This window comes from Sebastes umbrosus, chromosome 22 (assembly GCF_015220745.1).
Source record: "Sebastes umbrosus isolate fSebUmb1 chromosome 22, fSebUmb1.pri, whole genome shotgun sequence".
NCBI lineage: Eukaryota > Metazoa > Chordata > Actinopteri > Perciformes > Sebastidae > Sebastes > Sebastes umbrosus.
This window is the reverse complement of record NC_051290.1, coordinates 2,165,593-2,191,815: the sequence shown is the minus strand read 5'-3', so window position 1 is coordinate 2,191,815 and position 26,223 is coordinate 2,165,593. Positions and strand designations below refer to the sequence as shown.

Below are 26,223 nucleotides of genomic sequence, written 5' to 3'. Positions count from 1 at the left end.
CAGTAGAAATACTACTATCTGCAGTAGAAGTACTACTACCTGCAGTAGAAGTACTACTACCTGCAGTAGAAATACTACTATCTGCAGTAGAAGTACTACTACCTGCAGTACAAGTACTACTACCTGCAGTACAAGTACTACTACCTGCAGTAGAAATACTACTATCTGCAGTAGAAATACTACTATCTGCAGTAGAAATACTACTATCTGCAGTAGAAGTGGAAACTGTGGAAATACTCCGGTACGCTAGTAAAAGTCCTGCATTGAAAATAACGTGCGTGTGTGTGTCTGTGTGTGTTTGTGTGTGTGCGTGTCTGTGTGTGAGTGTGTTGCAGCAGCAGCTGAAAAACATCTCTCATCTATTACCCATGAGGCTTTGCAGCATGTTGACAGCACAAAAGTGAGTCCCCTCAGGTAGAACACACACACACACACACACACAGGTAATGTCAAGGGAAGAACAGAGCTGGTATCATTTTATTTATTTTTTATTTTAGTGCCGATACGACTCAGATTCAGTACGAATAAAAAAAATACTTTTTAATACTTTATTTTGAAAATTATAATTTAATTTAACAAAAGAAACCAAAGTTCTTAAAAATGTTACATGTCTAAAAACAAGAAGGCCAAAATTAAACAAAACAGTTTAAAATCTGCAAAATGTTGAATGGATTCTACCTGGTAAAATATTACGAAAACAAGACTACTGTATGTTCATGGCAAAATCTTCATATTTTCATTTCTCATTTTCACCCTGAAAGTCAGATTTATTCTTTTTTTTAATAGATTTTATGGGCAAAATCAAATGTGTGTAAACTGTTAATATAATTGTCTAAACCACAGACCGTTTATAGTGATGGCCGACGCGTCTCCTCGTCCTCCCAACTGTAGAGAAGTGAAGCCAAAATATCCCGTAAACAGTTATATCTCTAAAACTACATCATGGAGGAGGCGGGGCTTATGACCGATACCGCAGCCAGCCACCAGGGGGCGATCCAGATGTTCTGGCTTCACTTTTTTAGGGAGCTGTCATGTCATCCATCTTTATAAATGATATAGTCTGTGGTTTAAACGTCATCATGTTGACAGAGTTGGATGTGTTGCAGCACTTCTTGCATTGTGTTGCATTAGACGGTGCAGACGTTCCTGTTATTTTGTCCACCTCTACTCTCTGTGTGTGCATGTGTGTGTTCATAGCTGGAAGCGAGGAAGAAGATGAAACGGATCTACTGTGTTTCCTGACAACACACACACACACACACACACACACACACACACACACACACACACACACACACACACACTCTGACGCTGTGTGTGTGTGTGTGTGTGTGTGTGTGTGTGTCTGTGTGTAGATGATTAAAATGCCTAATAAAGTCAAGAACAAGCACTCAGCCTGAGTACAGTGTGTCTGTGTGTGTATCTGTGTGTGTAATCCAGATTAAATGTGTTTACTATGTGAGACACACACACACACACACACACACACACACACACACACACACACACACACACACAGATCAATGTAATTCATCTAAGAGCAACACTTATTGGCTGAAGTAGTTTCAGTTACTACGGCAACTGAGTCCCCCCCTCCTCCCTTTCTTCTCTCTTTCAATTCACATAATCTTTATTGATTTGAAACAAACAGAAACAACGATGTGTTTTTATCAATGAAGAGTTGTTTTTCTATAACAGTGGTGGAAAGTAACTGAGTACTTTTACTTTACTTAAGTATTTCCATGTTATGATACTTTATACTTCAGATTATTAATACAAAATTGTTATTCTGTTTTGCACTGGTGTTAGTATTATGTCTTATACACTTAATATGTTTACTCCTGTTTCTATCTTAGTTATTTTACTAAATTGATCTTAGTTTACTTATTTTACTAAATATAACTCACTCTTATTGTTATATTTATCACTGATGTTAATATTACATCTTATACACTTTATATTTATTACTCTGTTGTGTTTTTTTATTCTTATGTTGTTGTAATTTTGAGCAATCTCTGGCAAAAGAATAGTTCTATCTTATCTTTAATATAATCAACTAATAAATTATGATGTATTATTATAGGTTAAAATATCCAGCAGTTTATAAAGTATAATTCAATTTAACTCCCATCTTTACCAGCTGCAACATTAAAGTGATGAACACATTAATGCATCAGTATTTATAATCCAGAAATATAATATGGATTATTCTGCATAATGAGAACTTTTGATACCTTTAGTTCATTTCAATGATAATACTTTTATTTAATAATTGTTTGAATGCAGGTCTTTTACTTGCAAGAGTATTCCTACAATGTATGATTAGTACTCCTTCCATCACTTGTTCTCTATGTATTGATGTGTGTATCTGACTCCCTCTAGTGGTCGAACTGCTGAACTGCAGTGATCTGATGCATCATCATGAACCATCTCTCCGAATAATATAGTGAATATTGAGAGTATTATATATTATTATAGTATATAATATATAGTATTATATCTGATCCTGATACCTGTCCTACTGCAGGGTGTGATGACAGATTAATCCTCCTGAAAAAGGACCCTGGAAGTCCCCCCTCTTAGAGACGTAAGTGGGTTTTAAATGCTTTTTGTCATGTTCAATTAACCTCTACTTAAAACAATTTGTATTTATTACATTGTATCTATTTATTTTACTTTATTGTTTTAGAACCTGTATTGTCGGCTGTGGATGTTTGTTTACTGAAGTTTTGTTTTGTTTTTGTGGTGTTTTAAAATGCACTGATCAGGAGTAGCGCTACAAATGTCATTGTATTCTGTACAATGACAGTAAAGGCTTTCTATCTTCTTTCTTCTAGTAGCTTCCTTTCTTTAACTTGGTCACTATTACTCGTGTCAAAAGCACATCTCTTTGTGTTTGGTAGGAATTGGACTGTCTTTTCCTCTTTAGCTCTTTAAACCTTGTTTCATTCATTAACAAGACTCACATGTTGCTTTGAAACACATTTAATTCAACATTCACAAACAAATCCACAACAGGAGACGGTCTGTAGGCACAGCAGTTTGGGCTTTTTGAACTGTGTAAAAAAACATTTTGGCATCTTAATGAACTGCGTCCGGCTCCTGAGTTGAAGTAAAAAATAAAGAAATGGTTCAGTGTTTACTGTCCGTGTGCAGAAAGATCCGGTCTATGTGGGGAAATGTGTCGCTAAACCTTTATTCACTTTGTTCTGGAGTTAAACTCTTCACATCACAACATATAAACTTATAATGTCCCATTATCAACATCTGTAAATGTGGCTATATTCAACGTTGGCAGCTTAATTTAAAATATCAATACTGTATTTAAAAGAGATAACGATGAGTAAAGTAAGACTGATCAACGCATTTTCCTCTTTTCTGTGTCGACCTTTCCAGGAGCACAGCGGAGGTCCCGTTTCAGTCCAGATCACCTGATGGTGCGGTACATCATGAAGTCGACCGTGGTGCATCGTGGGAACTTCCCGATGGAGCTCTCCTCCACGGGCGTGTAGACTTTGATCTGCCGCATGTGCGTGTCTCTGCCGTTCTGGTGGTTGGCGAGCACGGCGATCTGGATCATGAAGGTACTGATCGGCTCGTTCGTCCGCTAAAAGACACACAGACACACTTTAGTTAACTGGTGACGCTCTTAATATCCACAACGTCCTGACACACAACACAAAGACTTCACACAACGTCACATGAAGAACAAAGCCGGTATCATCTGGATCTTTTTTTTATTCTAGTGCTGATGTGACTCAGGTTCGGTACGGATAAGAAACCTTTTTTACTTTGAGAAATATAAACATGTTTTTTCTACAAATCACATTTTTTATTTAACAAAAGAAGCCAAAAATCCTCAAATATTAAACGCCGTCTAAACACAAGCAGCCAAAATAAAAACAGTCTAAAATTGGCAAAAATGTGACTAATCAGGAACTATCTGATCAAAGATTACGTAAACATCTGAACAAACATTTAATAAGAAAAGATAAGCTTCTATTGATCCCTGAGGGGAAATTCAGATGTTGCAGCAGCACAAGGATGGAAATAAGTTCAGATAAATAGAGAAAGTAAAAATGTATTTTAGAGCAATAATTACATTTATTTTAGTGCAATAATTAAATGTATTTGAGTGCAATTATTATATTTATTCTAGTGCAATAATTACATATATTGTAGTGTAATAATTATATTTATTGAAGTGCAAATATTCAATTTATTCTAGTGCAATAATTATATTTATTCTAGTGCAATAATTACTTATTTTAGTACAATAATTATATTTATTCTAGTGCAATAATTAAATTTATTCTAGTGCTATTATTATATTTATTCTAGTGTGATAATTATATTTATTCTAGTGCAATAAAATAATAAATATTTATTATTATTAAATAAATGTAAATAACATATACTTGGTGCTACACACATTTTGGTCAATAACAAAAGAAGTGTTGAGTTTCAAATGAAAAAGTCACAGAATAATACATTAAAAAAATCTCTGTTTTTTACTAGTAAAGAGAAATAAAGTGTGTTTCTTACCTGATTCATCAGAGAGATGTGAATCCAACCGCTGGGCTCCACCATCTCTAACTGCTGCAGAGAGGAAGAGGAGGAGGAAGATGGTGAGTAGATCATATGAGAGGTTTATGAAACTTCATGCAGCATTAATATCATAAAGAGTTGTTACCCTGATCTCCTGCAGGTTGTGGAAGTTGTTGCCCACTCTGACTGAGATCTTACTGGGTGTGTAGCTCTCATCTGATTTATAATCGGCATAAATACACAACATCTTCACCGTCGTTCTCCTCCTGAACAAAACAAATCAGTGATGATTAACACAAACATCCTAAAATAATACAGCAAATTTCCAGATTATTCCAGTAATCCCAGAATTGAAGGATGTTAACCTGAACTGTATGTTGACTAAGTGAGGTTGGGATCCGTCAGACTGCCAGTAAGTCTCCAGGTTGTCATCCCTCAGCTGATCCACACCGAAACCTGGACATGGGTGGAGGAAAAGAGTTCAGATTAACACCAGACTATCACAGACAGCAGAATGTACATTAGGTTTGGAGCTGACCCGGTTTACAGGAGGAGAGGGACCACACCGCCTGGGATCCGATCTCCCGGACCGTCCCAGTCCGCTCCAGCTGCTTCGGATCGGCACCGGGGGGTGTCTTGCTCGGGGTGGCCATCCTTTAAGGCAAAAAAACACAAGTTCAGCAAACACAATCTGGCATTTTCTGGGAAGTCAGAGATTATTTTAGTGCAATAATTAAAATTATTTTAGTGCAATAATTACATTTATTGTAGTACAATAATTATATTTATTGAAGTGCAATAATTCAATTCATTCTAGTGTATTATTTACATATATTCTAGTGCAATAATTAAATTTATTCTAGTGCAATAATTACATTTATTCTAGTGCAATAATTACATTTATTCTAGTGCAATAATTACATTTATTCTAGTGCAATAATTACATATATTCCAGTGCAATAATTACATATATTCTAGTGCAATAATTACATTAAATGAAGTGCAATAATTAAATTTATTCTAGTGCAATAATCACATTTATTCTAGTTCAATAATTACATTTAATGAAGTGCAATAATTACATTTAATGAAGTGCAATAATTAAATGTATTCTAGTGCAATAATTACATTTATTGAAGTGTAATAATTACATTTAATGAAGTGCAATAATTACATATATTCTAGTGCAATAATTAAATGTATTCTAGTGCAATAATTACATTTATTGAAGTGCAATAATTACATATATTCTAGTGCAATAATTACATTTATTCTAGTGCAATAATTACATATATTCCAGTGCAATAATTACATATATTCTAGTGCAATAATTACATTAAATGAAGTGCAATAATTACATTTATTCTAGTGCAATAATTACATTTAATGAAGTGCAATAATTAAATTTATTCTAGTGCAATAATCACATTTATTCTAGTTCAATAATTACATTTAATGAAGTGCAATAATTACATTTAATGAAGTGCAATAATTAAATGTATTCTAGTGCAATAATTACATTTATTGAAATGCAATAATTACATATATTCTAGTGCAATAATTACATTAAATGAAGTGCAATAATTACATTTATTCTAGTGCAATAATTACATTTAATGAAGTGCAATAATTAAATTTATTTTAGTGCAATAATCACATTTATTCTAGTTCAATAATTACATTTAATGAAGTGCAATAATTACATTTAATGAAGTGCAATAATTAAATGTATTCTAGTGCAATAATTACATTTAATGAAGTGCAATAATTACATATATTCTAGTGCAATAATTAAATGTATTCTAGTGCAATAATTACATTTATTGAAGTGCAATAATTACATATATTCTAGTGCAATAATTACATATATTCTAGTGCAATAATTAAATGTATTCTAGTGCAATAATTACATTAAACAAAGGTTTTAACAGAGTTTGGTGTGCAGGTCTGGTTAGCTGCTAACAGCTAATATGTCTCCATTAAAAGCCGCTTAAACTTAGTTTACAACATAAATATAAGTCAAACTTACAAGAAGGGTTGTTAGAGGTCTGCGAGGTGTTGAGTTAATGCATCACATGTTCTGATAAAGGTGGATAAGGTTATAAATCTCTTTGTTGTGTTCGAATCTCCCACTTCTGTTGTGAGTCTCAGGTCGCTGGCTGAATGATGTCACTTCTCCTTCTTCTTCTTTGGTGTTTATTGGCGGTTGGTAAACCAGCTTAGAGGCGCATCACCTCCACCTGCTGGACTGGAGGGGGGAACATTCTGGCTAATAATTAATATATTAGAAAAAAGAAAAGAAAACAAACAACCTTATATTTTTCCAATCATAATTAATTTGTCTAAGATACAGAAATAATATTCTATAAAACTCGTTTAGTGAGTTCTTTTGTAGAATATCTATTTAATCAATGTGTTCATATATATATATATATATATATATATATATATATATATATAATATATATATAATATATATATAATATTAAATATATATCATATATATTATAGTATATATTATAGTATTGCAAGTGTATATATATATCATGTATATAAATATAATTTATATATAATATATATAATAAATAATATTATATATATATTATATTATATATATATATATTTGTTATAGTATATATTATAGTATTGCAAGCATATGTATATTATATATATAATTTATATATATAATATATATAATATATATATTATATATATTATATATATGCTTGCAATAAATATATATATATTATAATAAATGTAAATATATAAATATTATATATACAGTATATATATACTGTATATATAATATATATAATATTTATATTAGAAGATTAGAAGATTAAAAGATATTATATAATATATATATATATAATATATATATATTATATATAATATATATTTATTATATGACATATATATTATATATATTTATTATATAATATATATATAATATATAATATATATATTAAGTATATTATATATATAATATATATATATATTATATCTCCCTCTTCTGTGTTGTGAGTCTGTCCTCAGGTCGTTTGTTGAATGACGTCACCAGCGCGTCGTCGCGTTGTGTTGTGCGTCACTCCCGCCATCTTGCCAGCCGGCTCCAGCAGGAACACGTTGCTGCTGAAGAAGTTCAGAATCTCGTTTCTCCGTTTCTTCGTTTTTTTTGCGTCTAAACGTCGCTTCTCGTCTGTTTTTTCCCGCGGCGGTTAACGGGAGCCGCAGAGGGGTGAGTTCTTAATTTATCGGCGCGGATTTTACGCCTTTTTAGGGTTTTTATTCTCCCTAAAAAACGATCAGCTGTCAAGAGTGCAGAGGCCTCCCTATGCTAATGCTAAGCTAACAGCTAGTCAAATCAGCCAAACTCTATTTAAACTTCTAACATTTTAACGTTTACTTGCATATTAAACATGTTTAAATTAATGACAGAATTAAAGTTAAGAGCTTATGAGAATTATTACATCCTTAGGAGAAGTTCGGCATATAGGTGACGCATCTGGAAGCTTTATTATTTAGTCAAAATGTACATTAAAGTTCCACATTTGTGGTTAAAATATGTACATTAATCGCTTTTTAACTGCAGATCAATCCACCTGAGTGTACAGATGGAGTTGATTCATAGTTTAACAGTGTCTTTATGAACACAGCTGCTGTTAACTAGCAGAACCACCCGAAAATAGTATAATTGTTGCTATCTGAGGAAGCGAAGTCAGCCAAACTCCCTTTACATTTCTAACATTTTGACGTGAACTTGCATATTAACATGTTTAAATTAATGACAGTCAAATTTAAGAGTTTATGAGAATGAATAGATCCTTAGGGGAAATTCGGCATATAGATGACACATCTGGTGCTTTATTATTTAGTTAAAATGTACATTAAAGTGCCACATTTGTGCTTAATATAAGTGTTGCTATCTGAGGAAGAGAAACTTTAACACATCAATTCCTTAACTGAATTTGAAATAATTAAATTTATTCTAGTGCAATAATTATATTTATTCTAGTGCAATAATTACATAAAAAATATGACGTTTTCTCTTCAGTACACCAGACTCGGTTCAATAATGTGCCAATTATACGTTTTCTTGCTCCCCAACAAAAATATACACATGCAAAGTAGAGATTAAATATGTCTTGTTAATAATTGTAATCTGTTGTTAAATTCGGATTATGAATGACTCATGCTTGAGCAGGTTATTTAAGGACAAATCTAACTTTAGTGCTCACCACCGCCCGACACGTTGCCTGTCAGCATTGGCATGTTGCTGATAGAATAACAGATTATTCTTAGGTTTTATTCATGCATGTTTTACTGTATGTGTTAAAGGTTTGTTGTGTTGATAAGACAACAACCACTGAGTAGTTCAAGGCCTTTAAATCATGATAATACTCAGTTAGCCTGGCAACAATAAAAGGCCAGTTTTTTAAATGGAGTCTGGTGTGTGACTCACTCTCTCTCACAAAACACTGCAAACTGAACTGGACTGGTTTGAAGCAGCTTCATTTATGTCAATTCACCCTCCAGAGGCCTGGGAATGAAAAGTCCAGGATCTGCATAAAGCCAGAAAGCATTACATTTGGGTTGCATCAGAATCAGAATCAGAATGGTGTTTATTGCCAGGTGTCAGAGGTATACACTAGGAACTTTCTTTGGTTTTGTTGGTGCAAGTCAAACAGTATAATAACAAAAGAATAGATAAAACGTTAGAATAAAATAAGAATACAAATGTACAATTTACAAAATAACCATGTCAGGAGGAGCAGGTAGAGGCTGGTTCAGGGCTGTGGTGGGAGATGTGTGTCAGCCCATTGTTAAAGGCAAATACTGTGCGTTTTTGTTCAGAATTGAATGTGTTGCTTCAGCAGAGTGAGCAGTGTGCATGTGGACAAAGTCCTATGCATTTAGATATTGCCTGTTGGCTTTCTTTGCTACCTGAATATCACTATTACCTGTGCATATACGTTAGGTGAATTTAATGTTTATGGGTAAATGCTTTCAACTTCACTCTCAAATTACACCTACCAACGTTTCTCAAGATTAATCACCTGATTTAAAGGGACTGTTAGTAAGAATCAAAAATGCTTGTTAACAGCAACACCTGTGGCCGTTAAGTCAACAAAAGTCAGCGTCGGGTTCGTGCTTGTGCTCACGCTACATAGACATGAAGGAGCATCACTCAACACAGTGAGGAGACACACGTCAGCTAAAAGCACAATATCACTCTATATTTCAGCTGCTTGGCAGTAATGTTAGCTGACCAGACCAAGGTCTCTCCATGAATCAATGCTGATCCTAGTGTTGGCTTTTCCCGCCTCAGCCTCCCGACCGCGGCCGGAGGGAACAGGGGAGACGCCGGAGTTTTGGTCGGAGACGATAACGTTTCTCTCTGCGGAGCCCCGTCACTTCACAAGACACGGGAAACCTCTGTTGGTCTGGAGGAGCTGCAGCATTTATTTCTGCACAAACGTCCACTGTACATTCACTAGATATTCTCAGAGCTAAACTAACTCTTCTGCAGTGTGGAGTGAGCAGCATGCACGTAAGGGGTGGAGCGAAAGAGTGAGAACGAGCGCGGTGTGTGAGTGAAGGCAGGCAGAGTAAAGCAGAGACTCCGGTCCTGGAGACCAAAGCTACGGTCTCCTCCGCGTCCTCCGACTGCGGCCAACACTGTTTAACAGCTTCACTAGATACAACCAAGAGGTTTTGGTGCTTCACTGGAGTTTGTGTTGGAGTCTGAGTCTGAACAGCGTAGCAACACACAAGCGCGTCTGGGACACCGACCCGGGTGATTTATACGTGTAAGAAGTTACAAACAGTCCCTTTAACTGTTATGTTTTTGTTCAGCCCCACAGGTGCTAGCGTCCGTCATTCCAGCCCTCCATCATGGCGGATAAAAACACCAGGATCGCCATCGTCAACCACGACAAATGCAAACCTAAGAAATGCCGTCAGGAGTGCAAGAAGAGCTGCCCGGTGGTCCGCATGGGTGAGCTGGTGTTTCGTATCCAGACAGACTTTAACTGTCCGCTTGACACCTGAAACTTAATTTGTATTTGTGTGTTTGCAGGTAAGCTGTGTATCGAGGTGACTCCACAGAGTAAGATCGTCTGGATCTCAGAGTCTCTGTGTATAGGCTGCGGCATCTGCATCAAGGTAATAAAAACAACTCAAGTCATACTTCGTTAAGAAAATATAAATCTCTTCCGTCAAGTGCCACATAAGACTATTGTTTTTGTTTTAAGTCTAGCTGTCCTTTGTCCTTCTAGAAATGTCCGTTCGGAGCGTTGTCGATCGTCAACCTGCCCAGCAACCTGGAGAAGGAAACCACACACAGATACTGCGCCAACTCCTTCAAACTGCACCGGTACGCTGCTTTAAACTCATCCACAATGTTTCCATGTGGCACTTGAGCCTGAACGTACTCTGAACGTTGAGAACAAGCTTTGTTATTCTGGTTTCTCTAATGTGGAGGATGTTGAATGAAGCTATGACGAGAGGATTGTTGCAGCTTTTTTGAAACATTTCAGTCATTTTCTTTAGCTTGGATGAGGATTGAAGTGTGAAGACTGATTACATGTCAGTATTATGGGGAAAAAAACATAATTATATTCTATATTTTATGCTGATTTTCTCTTTTTAAGTAGTTTCTTTTCAACTTAACGTGAAACAAAATAATTTGGTTTTGCAGTGAGATGTGATATTTTAATGATCATCGTTGGGAATCATCAGCTTTCATGAGCCAGACAACAAATAAGCCTCCATTAAAACAGCTAAAAGTCCAACTATAAGGGCGTTAAATGTTGTTTATATTCAATCATATTTCATCATTTTTCAACAGAAAGTTGCAGGATGTTTTTCAGGAGTATTTCTGGGGCTGTGATTCACTCTATTAGAGAAGTTTAGAGAGTCAACGGATCACAAAACTCACGGTTTGGATCAGCAGAAAAAAAAGGAGCAAATAAAACTTTTAGAGATGCCCCGATCACATTTTTTTTTGCATCTCACGACCGCTCAGATGTATCTGGTGAGCCTTTGGAGGGGCCCGACCCCTAGGTTGGGAACCACTGGACTAAACTGTATATAAAGTAGTTAAACGTAGCTCCATCTGGAGCAGCTACAGCAGTAAAATGCTGCTATTGTGTTGCATACTGAGACCTTACCGTCACTCTACGTGTGTTGATGTGTTTATAATGTGTTTGTTTGCAGACTGCCGATCCCGCGGCCCGGTGAGGTTCTGGGTCTGGTGGGGACCAACGGTATCGGCAAGTCCACAGCTCTGAAGATCTTGGCTGGAAAACAGAAGCCCAACCTGGGCAGATTCGATGTGAGTGTTCAAACCTCCTTCTTTCTTCTCGTCTCCTAAAGCCGACACACACTGTCGTGTTCCTGTAGAGATGATATGATGTTGGTGTTCAGGGCGGCGCTGCTCTGATGAGATAACAACATGGGTGTAGCATTTAGTCTTCTGACCAACCATCAACTGACAAACTCCATGTTTGAAATGAGAAAATATGACGTTTTCTTTTCAAATTTGGCTCAATAGTTTGTGAATTAAAGGTTTTCCTCCTCGCTAAGGAAACTATAAATACACAATGTCATGATTCAAGATGTTCTATCAATCGTTACGGTCGAGTTGATGAATTCGGTTTATGAATGACGCACAGATCGGCAGGTTGTTTGAGGACAAATCCAACTTTGTTGCTGCTCGAGAATGAACACAGAGATTATGTCAAAGATACAGTAAAAATACACCTTCACTTACTGACGTGTTAAATGCAAATCAAATTATTGCCTCACATTACACGTGCGAGTTTGACCGCAAGATCAGAGAGGAGGAGGAGGAGGAGGAGGAGGAGGAGGAGGGGTTTACCTCCATGTAGATACCAACACAGGTTGATCAACTACAGGCCGAAATAAACCACCGTTTCTGCTTTGTACATGTTGTAAAAGTCCCAGATATGTCGGAAAACCAAACACCGTTGTGTCGGCACAGAGGCGCTCGGTGAATTTCACACAGTTGTAATCACTGTATCTGGAAAAACACACGTCGGCTGATGTAACTTGGTTTACTACTGCGGTAAGAACCCGAATATAACAGATTTTGCTGTGATTTAATTACAATAAACGGATCAGAAGGATGCCGAAATAACTACATATTAATGCCGATAAGTCTGATTTCATGCTCTGTCAGGTCTGTCTGCAAGACGACAAGCAAACAACGATAACCTAACCAGGGCTGTGCTATGCTAATATTGTATCTGCTCCGTCAACAATCAACATAACGTCGTCTAAATTAAGCAATAAATACGGCAGCGACGTTATAGTATATACACAGAGTTTGGCCGCGCAAAAAGATCGATTGGCGCTCGCTGTGACGCACCATTAACCTGAAACCATTAAGATATTTTGACAAGCAAAGCTACTTATTTCACAGTTAAACCAGGATTCGTTTATGAGCTTTACAGAAACAATCATTTCTTTAAAACGAGTAATTAATAACTATCTGGGTGCTGTGTTTCCCTCCGTCTCTGCTGTCTGTCGGCCTTACAGTTTGTTCTTCTTGTTAACATGTTGACTGTGTTTTCTGGACCAGAACCCTCCAGACTGGCAGGAGATCCTGACCTACTTCAGAGGTTCTGAGCTGCAGAATTACTTCACCAAAATCCTGGAGGACGACCTGCGGGCCATCGTCAAACCGCAGTACGTCGACCAGATCCCAAAGACCGTCAAGGTAAACGATGCTCGACGCATCGACGGGCCCCCGATGAAACCCAAATTCTGTGTTTTCAGAATAAGTGTCTAATAATAATAATAATATCAATGAATTTGAACACAACTTTGTACTATCTTTAATCAATGAAATTGCTTCAATGCAGCTTTAAAACATCAAATATTCCACCCTTTTGTAAAATAAAGTGCTCTAAATTTAGCCGTTAGCCTCTCATTGGCTGTAGCTCGTTAACGACGATAACTTGTGTGCATAAGATTAAAAAAATATCTTCCGGGACCTTAAAGGCTCCATAATTTAACACTCAATTCAGCATAAGAAGTGCTTCTACTACTGGTAATGATGTACTTCTAAAGCTTCTTTCAAAAGCAGGACTATAACTTGTCTCAGAGTATTTTGACGGTGTGGTTCTGCTTCTTTTACTCTGATACTGATGTGTGGCTGATTGTAATTCTTCCTGTGTGCCTGCAGGGGTCAGTAGGGTCCATCCTGACCAGGAAAGACGACACAGACACACAAACCATCGTCTGCGCCCAGCTAGGTAAAACACACACACACACACACACACACACACAACCCATATTTACACACATAGCCCGCTTATAGCCCGCTTATAGCCCGCTGACAGCCCGCTTACAGCCCGCTGTCAGCCCGCTGTCAGCCCGCTGTCAGCCCGCTGACAGCCCGCTTTCAGCCCGCTTACAGCCCGCTGACAGCCCGCTGTCAGCCCGCTGTCTGTATTGTGATTGGTTGTTTCTTCTGTGTTGTTGCCGGGCAGATCTGAGTCACCTGCGGGAGAGGAACGTGGAGGATCTGTCCGGAGGAGAGCTGCAGAGGTTCGCCTGCGCCGTCGTCTGCATCCAGAGAGCCGACATGTGAGGAAACCACCGACCCCGCTGCCTCTACTCGTAGATTTATAGTTTTTAACTCGACTTGACGTTTTGTTTCTCTGCTTCAGTTTTATGTTTGACGAGCCGTCCAGTTACCTGGATGTGAAACAGAGGCTGAAGGCCGCCATCACCATCCGCTCACTCATCACCCCGGACAGGTAGCGCTCTTCATTAATCTGACGTTTATAGATGGATAGAATACAGGAGACGTGTTTATACTTTGTTTATTGTTTAACTGGATCATAATAGTGTATATTTTTGTTTGTGTGTTTCAGGTATATTATTGTGGTGGAGCACGACCTGAGTGTGTTGGACTACCTGTCGGACTTCATCTGCTGCCTGTACGGCGTCCCCAGCGCCTACGGAGTCGTCACAATGCCCTTCAGCGTCCGAGAGGGTAAAACTCACTCAGAACACAATAAAGCATAATGAGTACTTCAACATTCATACTTTAAATACGTTTTCTTGATTATATACTTATTTTTTACTTAGTGAGAGTTTGAATGCCGGACTTTCTCTTGTAAATCATGTGTTTTTTAAGTGTTTTGTTTTCCCTCTCTCTCTTCTCCCTCTCCCTCTCTCTCCTCTCTCTCTCTCTCTCTCTCTCCTCTCTCTCTCTCTCTCTCTCTCTCTCCCCTCTCTCTCTCTCTCTCTCTCTCCCCTCTCTCTCTCTCTCTCTCTCTCTCTCCCTCTCTCCCCTCTCTCTCTCTTCTCTCTCTCCCCTCTCTCTCTCTCTCTCTCTCTCCCCTCTCTCTCTCTCTCTCTCTCTCTCTCCCTCTCTCCCCTCTCTCTCTCTCTCTCTCTCCTCTCTCTCTCTCTCTCTTTTCTCTCTCTCCCTCTCTCTCTCTCCTCTCTCTCTCCCTCCCCTCTTTTTGCCTTTTTAAAATAATCAGATACATACTGTATATGTAATTCTTGCTGTAAAAATGAGTGATATGTGTGTTTAGTTGAATGAAGTTTGAAAGTCTGTCATCATATGTTTTGACGTTATCACCCTAAAGAAATGGTAAAATATGATTTTGTGTTGTTGTGGTTATATAAAGGTAATTTACGGTGCTCGATCGCCCCGTTAAATCAGGTGCTTGCAGGAGAGAAAACGGCTTGAAAGGCTAAATCCCAACAAATATAGATTGAAGCAGAATATTTCATTTGAAATAAAAACATGTTGTGACATTTGTAAATGTTTACGTCTATATTTTGTCAATAAAAGTCGACTATTGGACATTAACGCTACAGAGACGATGGAGGTCCGAGCGCCGCGTCCTGTTTAACAGGATCTATTGAACCAAAACACGTTTTCATCCTGATCGTCTCTCCTTTACTTCCAGGTATCAACATCTTCCTGGACGGTTACGTTCCCACGGAGAATCTCAGGTTTCGGGAGACCTCGTTGGTCTTCAAGGTGGCTGAGACGGCCAATGACGAGGAGGTGAAGAGACTCCGGCACTATCAGGTTGGTTCACATCGTCTGCTCTTAGATCTCTGGCAATCACTGCAACTTCCTTCCTCCCTCCCTCCTCATCTTTCGGGATAATAATAATAATAATAATAATGATGAGGAGGTTTCTGTAAAACTCCCGGCTGATGTTTGTTGTTGTTGTTGTTCAGTATCCAGAGATGGTGAAGACGATGGGCGAGTTCACGCTGGCGATTAAAGGAGGAGAGTTTACGGACTCGGAGATCATGGTGATGCTGGGAGAGAACGGTACGATCAAACTACTGCAGTCCTGTAATAAACCCTCCTCACCGGTATAATGCTCAGTTTATGATGATTCCACTTAGGGCCGGGCAATACGACAATATATATATATATATATATATATCATCAAAACTATATAACAATGTCATCATACATATTTAAAAAAGTCAGAGGATCACCAATGTTTTACAGCTTGTGATCATTTGTGTGTCTGCAGGCACAGGGAAGACGACCTTCATCAGGATGTTGGCTGGAGGACTCAAACCGGACTCAGGAGGTGAGCGTGTGTCTCACACACACACACACAGACACACACACACACACACAACTACGTAGAAACACACACTCACCTGTGCTCTCTCTTCTCTTCCAGGTGACGTTCCTGTCCTGTGCGTCAGCTACAAGCCTCAGACCATCAGCCCAAAGTTCAAGGTGCGTTTAATCAATTTCCTCATCATCAGTTATTAATGCAACTTTATTCTATGTTATCATAGATTGTTTTATTTTAGATTATTTTATTTTTATCGTATTTCATATTATTGCGTCATATTTTAGATTTTATTGTACCTTAGATTATCGTATTGTATGGGAACATATTGTATTGCATGTTAGATAATCTCAGATTGACTCCGTGTTGATGGACGAGCTGTTGCAGCTCTAGTTTTGTCTGTATCCGTCAGTCACCCGGTGAAACTTCCTCCCTGAAATAATCCCTCAGAAAGCTTTATATTCCTGCGGTTCCACTCGTCTCGGTAAACAGGAAGTGGATCTCTGAAGTCGCAGCAGGTTTTGAAGTTGTGAAGTTTAGATGTTTTTCTTTTTAAAGTGAAGATGAGTGAAGTGTTTTGAAGAGTGTGTTTGTGTCTGCAGGGCAGCGTCAGAGCTCTGCTTCACGAGAAGATCAGAGACGCCTACACTCACCCGCAGTTCATCACCGACGTCATGAAGCCGCTGCAGATAGAGAGCATCATCGACCAGGACGTAAGACGCTCACGCACAAACTCACTTCCACTTCCACTCACATGTAGACTCTTAACAAAACACTCACTTTAATTAACAGCAACTCCTCCTCGTCCTCTTCCTCCTCCTCCTCTTCCTCCCTCCAGGTCCAGAACCTGTCCGGTGGTGAGCTGCAGAGAGTCGCTCTGACTCTTTGTTTGGGGAAACCAGCTGATGTTTATCTGATCGACGAGCCTTCGGCCTACCTGGACTCTGAGCAGAGATTGATGGCTGCCAGGGTCATCAAGAGGTCAAAACACGCTTTATTCTCTATTCCTACTTTACAGAGAACAATCCAGCTTCTCCTCATTCTTTACTTTGAATCCCTTCAGTTAGTTCTGACTTACTTCCTCACACATTCCCTCACTTTCTCCCTCTTTCTTTCCTATTCTCTACATCCTTCAACACTTTTCCTTCATACTCCCTCCTCTCCACCCCCACCATTTATTTCCCCTGTAGCTTAGATTATCATATTTTATCATATTTTATTTTATCGTATTGTTTTCTAGATTATTGTATTTTTTATTTATTTATTATTGTGTTTTATCGTATCTTACACTACATACACTTATCTTAGATTGTATTTGAGATTATCGTATTTTATATCTTAAATTATCATATTTTATCTTATCATATTTTATCGTATCTAAGATTATTCTTTCGTATTTTACATTATCGTGTCTTATTTTATCGTACCTTTTTTATTGCGTTGTATTTTAGATTATCATATATTACTTTATCGTATTTTATCGCATTTTTGATTTTAGATTATCGTATTTTAGATTATTTTAGATTATAGTATCTTGTATTTTAAATGATCTTATTTTATCGTTACCTATCACTTTTCCTTCCTCTCTTACATTTCCTTCACTTTTTCCTCCGACTCTATACATCCTCTCCTTTACATATCCTCATTCCTTTCCTTTCCTTCTTCCTTCTCATCCTTTTCCCCTCTTCTTTCTCCGTCTGTCTGTCTGACTGTCTGTCTGACTCGGGTGTGTTTGCGTGCAGGTACATCCTCCACGCGAAGAAGACGGCGTTTGTGGTGGAGCACGACTTCATCATGGCGACCTACCTGGCCGACAGAGTCATCGTGTTCGACGGTATTCCCTCCAGGTCGACCGCAGCTAACACGTAAGACATTTTAATAAAACACTCACAACGTAAACTAAACAACCCCCTGCGATATTTAAATTAACTATTCTTCTTCTTCTTCTTCTCAGTCCTCAGGGTCTGTTAGCGGGGATGAACCGCTTCCTGGCGCTGTTGGAAATCACATTCAGAAGAGACCCGAACAACTTCAGACCACGCATCAACAAGCATGCCTCCATCAAGGTACAAACACAGATAGAGAAACGTAAACATGACTGTGAATTGAGATGTTAATATTTAATGGAAACGTGCCGCGCAGCAACGGTCTGGAGGTTCCAACCAGCTCAACCTCGGGGAGGAGACTTACGGTGGGGCCGCAAAATAGTTCATCTTCAGACGGTTGATCTGTAAATAAGGGGTGAAATGCAAAGGGAAAATCGTGCATAAATAAATGCATACATTTGAAAATGGAATATAAAATAAATAAATAATAAATAATGCAAAAATAGATAAAAAATAAATACAAAAATAAATACATTAATTTAAAAGTGATAAAATACATACATAAATAAATAAAAGGTCAAATTAAACAGAAGGGTAAATGAAGGGGATTAAAACAAAGATTAATAAATAAAGAAGCAAATTAAAACAGAAAAATCAATTTGTCACATTTCAATTAATTAATGGCTACATTTATTTTTTGTACATTTAATGACATTTATTTATTGATTGAGTTATTTGTTCATTTATTTATCTTTGGAGACAGACCCCTCATTTGCATAATGAGGCAGAAATGTGTGAAGAAGAATACAGAAATAAATAAGGGGTGAAATGCGACGGGAAAATCGTGCAGAAACAAAATAAATCAATGCTTAAATAAATACATACATTGAAAAATAAATACAAAATAAATGTAAAAATAGTTAAATAAATAAATGCACAAATAAATAAATTAATAAAAATGAATGTATAAATAAAAAAGGGAAAATTAAACAAAAGTGTCAATAAATAAGGGAATTGATACAAAGATAATTTGCTATATTTAATGACATATTTATTTATATTATTAACTTGAGGCTTCTGTACACACAAACAGGACTGTGATTGTTGTATTTAAAGAGACTAAACTTTGCCCTTCTCTCCGTCTCCCAGGACACCGAACAGAAGAAGAGTGGGAATTACTTCTTCCTGGACGACTGAGACGACTTCCTGTGTGACCAACCGTGACTTCCTGCGACGCAGCGTGCAGCCGTGACCATCTACCAACACGTAAAAGCAGGCTGCATTCAATAAACATCAGATATGTTTAAAATAAATATCATCATAAGCAACTTAAAAGATATAAAAAATCCTCAGCCTTTTATGTACCGGGCTGTATTCATAACCAGCAATGTTGTGAAATGTTTAAAATGCATTCTGTGTCTGTCAGCCTGAACATACTGGGCTGTATTCACAATCAGCGACATTGTGGAACATTAAGCAGCGTATTTTATCTCTCATGCATTTACAACAAATGATAATAAACTGATGCTACCTGATCCAACAACTACTTCTATCTTCATTTATTATGTCTTCTAATTTGTCATACTAGTCTGTCTACTAATACTACTACACCACACTTTTTTTCGACATATGACTTTTTTTTTTACTTATTGCAACATACTATACTATGACTTTTTTTTCACATGATACTATAATGTATTTTATACTTTTTTCGACATACTGACTTTTTTTTTTTTACTTTTTTCGACATGCTATACTATGTTTTTTTTCGACATATTATATTATGACTTTTTTTTTTTTTCTCGACATGCTATACTATGACTTTTTGTTTTACTTTTTCAACATGCTATACTATGACTTTTTTTGATATACTATGACGTTTTTTTCGAAGTCATATACTATGACTTTTTTTACTTTTTTCGACATGCTATACTATGTTTTTTTTCGACATATTATATTATGACTTTTTTTTTTTTACTTTTTTCGAAATACTATACTATGACTTTTTTTACTTTTTTCGACATGCTATACTATGACTTTTTTTGATATACTATACTATGAAGTTTTTTTTCGACATTATATTATGACTTTTTTTTTTTTACTTTTTTCGAAATACTATACTATGACTTTTTTTTCCCGATATACTATACTATGACTTTTATTTTTACTTTTTTCAACATCCTATACTATGACTTTTTTTTCGACATATTATATTATGACTTTTTTTTTTTCTCGACATGCTATACTATGACTTTTTGTTTTACTTTTTCAACATGCTATACTATGACTTTTTTTGATATACTATGACGTTTTTTTCGAAGTCATATACTATGACTTCTTTTACTTTTTTCGACATGCTATACTATGAAATTTTTTTTCGACATTATATTATGACTTTTTTTTTTACTTTTTTCGACATGCTATACTATGATGTTTTTTTTCGACATATTATATTATGACTTTTATTTTTACTTTTTTCAACATCCTATACTATGAGTTTTTTTTTCGACATATTATATTATGACTTTTTTTTTTTTTCTCGACATGCTATACTATGACTTTTTGTTTTATTTTTTCAACATGCTATACTATGACTTTTTTTGATATACTATACTATGAAGTTTTTTTTCGACATTATATTATGACTTTTTTTTTTTTTACTTTTTTCGAAATACTATACTATGACTTTTTTTTCCCGATATACTATACTATGACTTTTATTTTTACTTTTTTCAACATCCTATACTATGACTTTTTTTTCGACATATTATATTATGACTTTTTTTTTTTCTCGACATGCTATACTATGACTTTTTGTTTTACTTTTTCAACATGCTATACTATGACTTTTTTTGATATACTATGACGTTTTTTTCGAAGTCATATACTATGACTTTTTTTACTTTTTTCGACATGCTATACTATGAAATTTTTTTTCGACATTATATTATGACTTTTTTTTTTACTTTTTTCGAAATACTATACTATGACTTTTTTTTACTTTTTTCGACATGCTATACTATGAAGTTTTTTTTCGACATATTATATTATGACTTTTTTTTTTTTCTCGACATGCTATACTATGATGTTTTTTTTCGACATTATATTATGACTTTTTTTTTTTTACTTTTTTCGACATGTATACTATGACGTTTTTTTTCGACATTATATTATGACTTTTTTTTTTTTACTTTTTTCGACATGCTATACTATGACTTTTTTTACTTTTTTCGACATGCTATACTATGAAGTTTTTTTTCGACATATTATATTATGACTTTTTTTTTTTTTCTCGACATGCTATACTATGACTTTTTGTTTTACTTTTTCAACATGCTATACTATGACTTTTTTTGATATACTATGACGTTTTTTTCGAAGTCATATACTATGACTTTTTTTTACTTTTTTCGACATGCTATACTATGAAGTTTTTTTTCGACATATGACTTTTTTTTTTTTTCTCGACATGCTATACTATGATGTTTTTTTTCGACATTATATTATGACTTTTTTTTTTTTTACTTTTTTCGACATGCTATACTATGACGTTTTTTTTAGACATTATATTATGACTTTTTTTTTTACTTTTTTCGAAATACTATACTATGACTTTTTTTACTTTTTTCGACATGCTATACTATGATGTTTTTTTTCGACATTATATTATGACTTTTTTTTTTTACTTTTTTCGACATGCTATACTATGACGTTTTTTTTTCGACATTATATTATGACTTTTTTTTTTTTATTTTTTTCGACATGCTATACTATGAAGTTTTTTTTCGACATATTATATTATGACTTTTTTTTTTTTTTCTCGACATGCTATACTATGATGTTTTTTTTCGACATTATATTATGACTTTTTTTTTTTTACTTTTTTCGAAATACTATACTATGACTTTTTTTCCCGATATACTATACTATGACTTTTATTTTTACTTTTTTCAACATCCTATACTATGAGTTTTTTTTCGACATATTATATTATGACTTTTTTTTTTTTCTCGACATGCTATACTATGATGTTTTTTTTCGACATTATATTATGACTTTTTTTTTTTTACTTTTTTCGACATGCTATACTATGACTTTTTTTACTTTTTTCGACATGCTATACTATGAAGTTTTTTTTCGACATATTATATTATGACTTTTTTTTTTTTTCTCGACATGCTATACTATGACTTTTTGTTTTACTTTTTCAACATGCTATACTATGACTTTTTTTGATATACTATGACGTTTTTTTCGAAGTCATATACTATGACTTTTTTTTACTTTTTTCGACATGCTATACTATGATGTTTTTTTTCGACATTATATTATGACTTTTTTTTTTTTACTTTTTTCGACATGTATACTATGACGTTTTTTTTCGACATTATATTATGACTTTTTTTTTTTTATTTTTTTCGACATGCTATACTATGATGTTTTTTTTCGACATATTATATTATGACTTTTTTTTTTTTTCTCGACATGCTATACTATGACGTTTTTTTTAGACATTATATTATGACTTTTTTTTTACTTTTTTCGAAATACTATACTATGACTTTTTTTACTTTTTTCGACATGCTATACTATGAAGTTTTTTTTCGACATATTATATTATGACTTTTTTTTTTTTCTCGACATGCTATACTATGATGTTTTTTTTCGACATTATATTATGACTTTTTTTTTTTTACTTTTTTCGAAATACTATACTATGACTTTTTTTTCCCGATATACTACACTATGACTTTTATTTTTACTTTTTTCAACATCCTATACTATGAGTTTTTTATCGACATATTATATTATGACTTTTTTTTTTTCTCGACATGCTATACTATGACTTTTTGTTTTACTTTTTCAACATGCTATTCTATGACTTTTTTTGATATACTATGACGTTTTTTTCGAAGTCATATACTATGACTTTTTTTACTTTTTTCGACATGCTATACTATGAAATTTTTTTTCGACATATTATATTATGACTTTTTTTTTTTTTCTTGACATGCTATACTATGATGTTTTTTTTCGACATTATATTATGACTTTTTTTTTTTTACTTTTTTCGACATGCTATACTATGACGTTTTTTTTCGACATTATATTATGACTTTTTTTTTTTTACTTTTTTCGAAATACTATACTATGACTTTTTTTACTTTTTTCGACATGCTATACTATGAAGTTTTTTTTCGACATATTATATTATGACTTTTTTTTTTTTACTTTTTTCGACATGCTATACTATGACGTTTTTTTTAGACATTATATTATGACTTTTTTTTTTTACTTTTTTCGAAATACTATACTATGACTTTTTTTACTTTTTTCGACATGCTATACTATGAAGTTTTTTTTCGACATATTATATTATGACTTTTTTTTTTTTCTCGACATGCTATACTATGATGTTTTTTTTCGACATTATATTATGACTTTTTTTTTTTACTTTTTTCGACATGCTATACTATGACGTTTTTTTTCGACATTATATTATGACTTTTTTTTTTTTATTTTTTTCGACATGCTATACTATGAAGTTTTTTTTCGACATATTATATTATGACTTTTTTTTTTTTTCTCGACATGCTATACTATGATGTTTTTTTTCGACATTATATTATGACTTTTTTTTTTTTACTTTTTTCGAAATACTATACTATGACTTTTTTTCCCGATATACTATACTATGACTTTTATTTTTACTTTTTTCAACATCCTATACTATGAGTTTTTTTTCGACATATTATATTATGACTTTTTTTTTTTTCTCGACATGCTATACTATGACTTTTTGTTTTACTTTTTCAACATGCTATACTATGACTTTTTTTGATATACTATGACGTTTTTTTCGAAGTCATATACTATGACTTTTTTTACTTTTTTCGACATGCTATACTATGAAGTTTTTTTTCGACATATTATATTATGACTTTTTTTTGTTTTCTCGACATGCTATACTATGATGTTTTTTTTCGACATTATATTATGACTTTTTTTTTTTTACTTTTTTCGACATGCTATACTATGACGTTTTTTTTCGACATTATATTATGACTTTTTTTTTTTTACTTTTTTCGAAATACTATACTATGACTTTTTTTACTTTTTTCGACATGCTATACTATGAAGTTTTTTTTCGACATATTATATTATGACTTTTTTTTTTTTACTTTTTTCGACATGCTATACTATGACGTTTTTTTTAGACATTATATTATGACTTTTTTTTTTACTTTTTTCGAAATACTATACTATGACTTTTTTTTACTTTTTTCGACATGCTATACTATGAAGTTTTTTTTCGACATATTATATTATGACTTTTTTTTTTTCTCGACATGCTATACTATGATGTTTTTTTTCGACATTATATTATGACTTTTTTTTTTTACTTTTTTCGACATGCTATACTATGACGTTTTTTTTCGACATTATATTATGACTTTTTTTTTTTATTTTTTTCGACATGCTATACTATGAAGTTTTTTTTTCGACATATTATATTATGACTTTTTTTTTTTTTTCTCGACATGCTATACTATGATGTTTTTTTTCGACATTATATTATGACTTTTTTATTTTTACTTTTTTCAACATCCTATACTATGAGTTTTTTTTCGACATATTATATTATGACTTTTTTTTTTTTCTCGACATGCTATACTATGACTTTTTGCTTTACTTTTTCAACATGCTATACTATGACTTTTTTTGATATACTATGACGTTTTTTTCGAAGTCATATACTATGACTTTTTTTACTTTTTTCGACATGCTATACTATGAAGTTTTTTTTCGACATATTATATTATGACTTTTTTTTTTTTTTCTCGACATGCTATACTATGATGTTTTTTTTTCGACATTATATTATGACTTTTTTTTTTTTTACTTTTTTCGACATGCTATACTATGACTTTTTTTACTTTTTTCGACATGCTATACTATGACGTTTTTTTTCGACATATTATATTATGACTTTTTTTTTTTTCTCGACATGCTATACTATGATGTTTTTTTTCGACATTATATTATGACTTTTTTTTTTTTACTTTTTTCGACATGTATACTATGACGTTTTTTTTCGACATTATATTATGACTTTTTTTTTTTTATTTCTTTCGACATGCTATATTATGAAGTTTTTTTTCGACATATTATATTATGACTTTTTTTTTTTTTCTCGACATGCTATACTATGATGTTTTTTTTCGACATTATATTATGACTTTTTTTTTTTTACTTTTTTCGAAATACTATACTATGACTTTTTTTACTTTTTTCGACATGCTATACTATGAAGTTTTTTTTCGACATATTATATTATGACTTTTTTTTTTTTCTCGACATGCTATACTATGATGTTTTTTTTCGACATTATATTATGACTTTTTTTTTTTTATTTTTTTCGACATGCTATACTATGATGTTTTTTTTCGACATATTATATTATGACTTTTTTTTTTTTTCTCGACATGCTATACTATGACGTTTTTTTTAGACATTATATTATGACTTTTTTTTTACTTTTTTCGAAATACTATACTATGACTTTTTTTACTTTTTTCGACATGCTATACTATGAAGTTTTTTTTCGACATATTATATTATGACTTTTTTTTTTTTCTCGACATGCTATACTATGATGTTTTTTTTCGACATTATATTATGACTTTTTTTTTTTTTACTTTTTTCGAAATACTATACTATGACTTTTTTTCCCGATATACTATACTATGACTTTTATTTTTACTTTTTTCAACATCCTATACTATGAGTTTTTTTTCGACATATTATATTATGACTTTTTTTTTTTTTCTCGACATGCTATACTATGTTTTTTTTCGACATTATATTATGACTTTTTTTTTTTTACTTTTTTCGACATGCTATACTATGACTTTTTTTACTTTTTTCGACATGCTATACTATGAAGTTTTTTTTCGACATATTATATTATGACTTTTTTTTTTTTCTCGACATGCTATACTATGACTTTTTGTTTTACTTTTTCAACATGCTATACTATGACTTTTTTTTGATATACTATGACGTTTTTTTCGAAGTCATATACTATGACTTTTTTTTACTTTTTTCGACATGCTATACTATGAAGTTTTTTTTCGACATATTATGACTTTTTTTACTTTTTTCGACATGCTATACTATGACGTTTTTTTTCGACATATTATATTATGACTTTTTTTTTTTTCTCGACATGCTATACTATGATGTTTTTT

The 26,223-nt window shown here is 33.7% G+C and overlaps 3 protein-coding genes across 3 annotated transcripts in view; 1 reads left to right on the top strand and 2 right to left on the bottom strand.

The window, feature by feature from the left end:
* Positions 1-2,969: 2,969 nt before the first annotated feature.
* On the bottom strand, positions 2,970-6,739 carry anapc10 (anaphase promoting complex subunit 10). The gene is made up of 6 exons (XM_037759223.1): positions 6,578-6,739; positions 5,087-5,202; positions 4,914-5,004; positions 4,694-4,814; positions 4,546-4,599; positions 2,970-3,607 (listed from the first exon to the last, which is right to left on the bottom strand). The coding sequence occupies exons 2-6, from the start codon at positions 5,199-5,201 to the stop codon at positions 3,428-3,430; spliced, it is 561 nt and encodes a 186-aa protein (XP_037615151.1). The 5' UTR covers position 5,202; positions 6,578-6,739; the 3' UTR covers positions 2,970-3,427.
* An 827-nt stretch (positions 6,740-7,566) lies between these two features.
* Positions 7,567-19,515, top strand: abce1 (ATP-binding cassette, sub-family E (OABP), member 1). The gene is made up of 19 exons (XM_037759098.1): positions 7,567-7,786; positions 10,405-10,546; positions 10,628-10,713; positions 10,827-10,924; positions 11,767-11,884; positions 13,154-13,291; positions 13,760-13,829; positions 14,067-14,163; positions 14,247-14,336; positions 14,454-14,575; positions 15,507-15,631; positions 15,787-15,883; positions 16,095-16,154; positions 16,251-16,309; positions 16,748-16,858; positions 16,984-17,126; positions 17,888-18,010; positions 18,100-18,211; positions 19,121-19,515. Exons 2-19 carry the CDS (start codon positions 10,444-10,446, stop codon positions 19,166-19,168), a joined length of 1,800 nt encoding a protein of 599 aa, XP_037615026.1. The 5' UTR covers positions 7,567-7,786; positions 10,405-10,443; the 3' UTR covers positions 19,169-19,515.
* LOC119482109 (proline-rich protein 36-like) overlaps positions 19,394-26,223 on the bottom strand; it is an 8,870-nt gene continuing 2,040 nt past the window's right edge. Inside the window, exon 3 of the mRNA XM_037759511.1 lies at positions 19,394-19,412. Within this exon, the coding sequence (XP_037615439.1) occupies positions 19,394-19,412 (19 nt within the window). The remainder of the gene's footprint in view (positions 19,413-26,223) is intronic.

Excerpts from the sequence above, each read along its gene's own strand:
- abce1 (XM_037759098.1), top strand. The coding sequence starts at position 10,444 with ATGGCGGATAAAAACACCAGGATCGCCATCGTCAACCACGACAAATGC. Across the intron at positions 13,830-14,066 it reads CATCGTCTGCGCCCAGCTAG|ATCTGAGTCACCTGCGGGAG; the intron begins GTAAAACACACA and ends GTTGCCGGGCAG. Across the intron at positions 18,212-19,120 it reads ACAAGCATGCCTCCATCAAG|GACACCGAACAGAAGAAGAG; the intron begins GTACAAACACAG and ends TCCGTCTCCCAG.
- anapc10 (XM_037759223.1), bottom strand. The coding sequence starts at position 5,201 with ATGGCCACCCCGAGCAAGACACCCCCCGGTGCCGATCCGAAGCAGCTG. Across the intron at positions 4,815-4,913 it reads TTAGTCAACATACAGTTCAG|GAGGAGAACGACGGTGAAGA; the intron begins GTTAACATCCTT and ends TGTTTTGTTCAG. Across the intron at positions 3,608-4,545 it reads ACATCTCTCTGATGAATCAG|CGGACGAACGAGCCGATCAG; the intron begins GTAAGAAACACA and ends TGTGTCTTTTAG.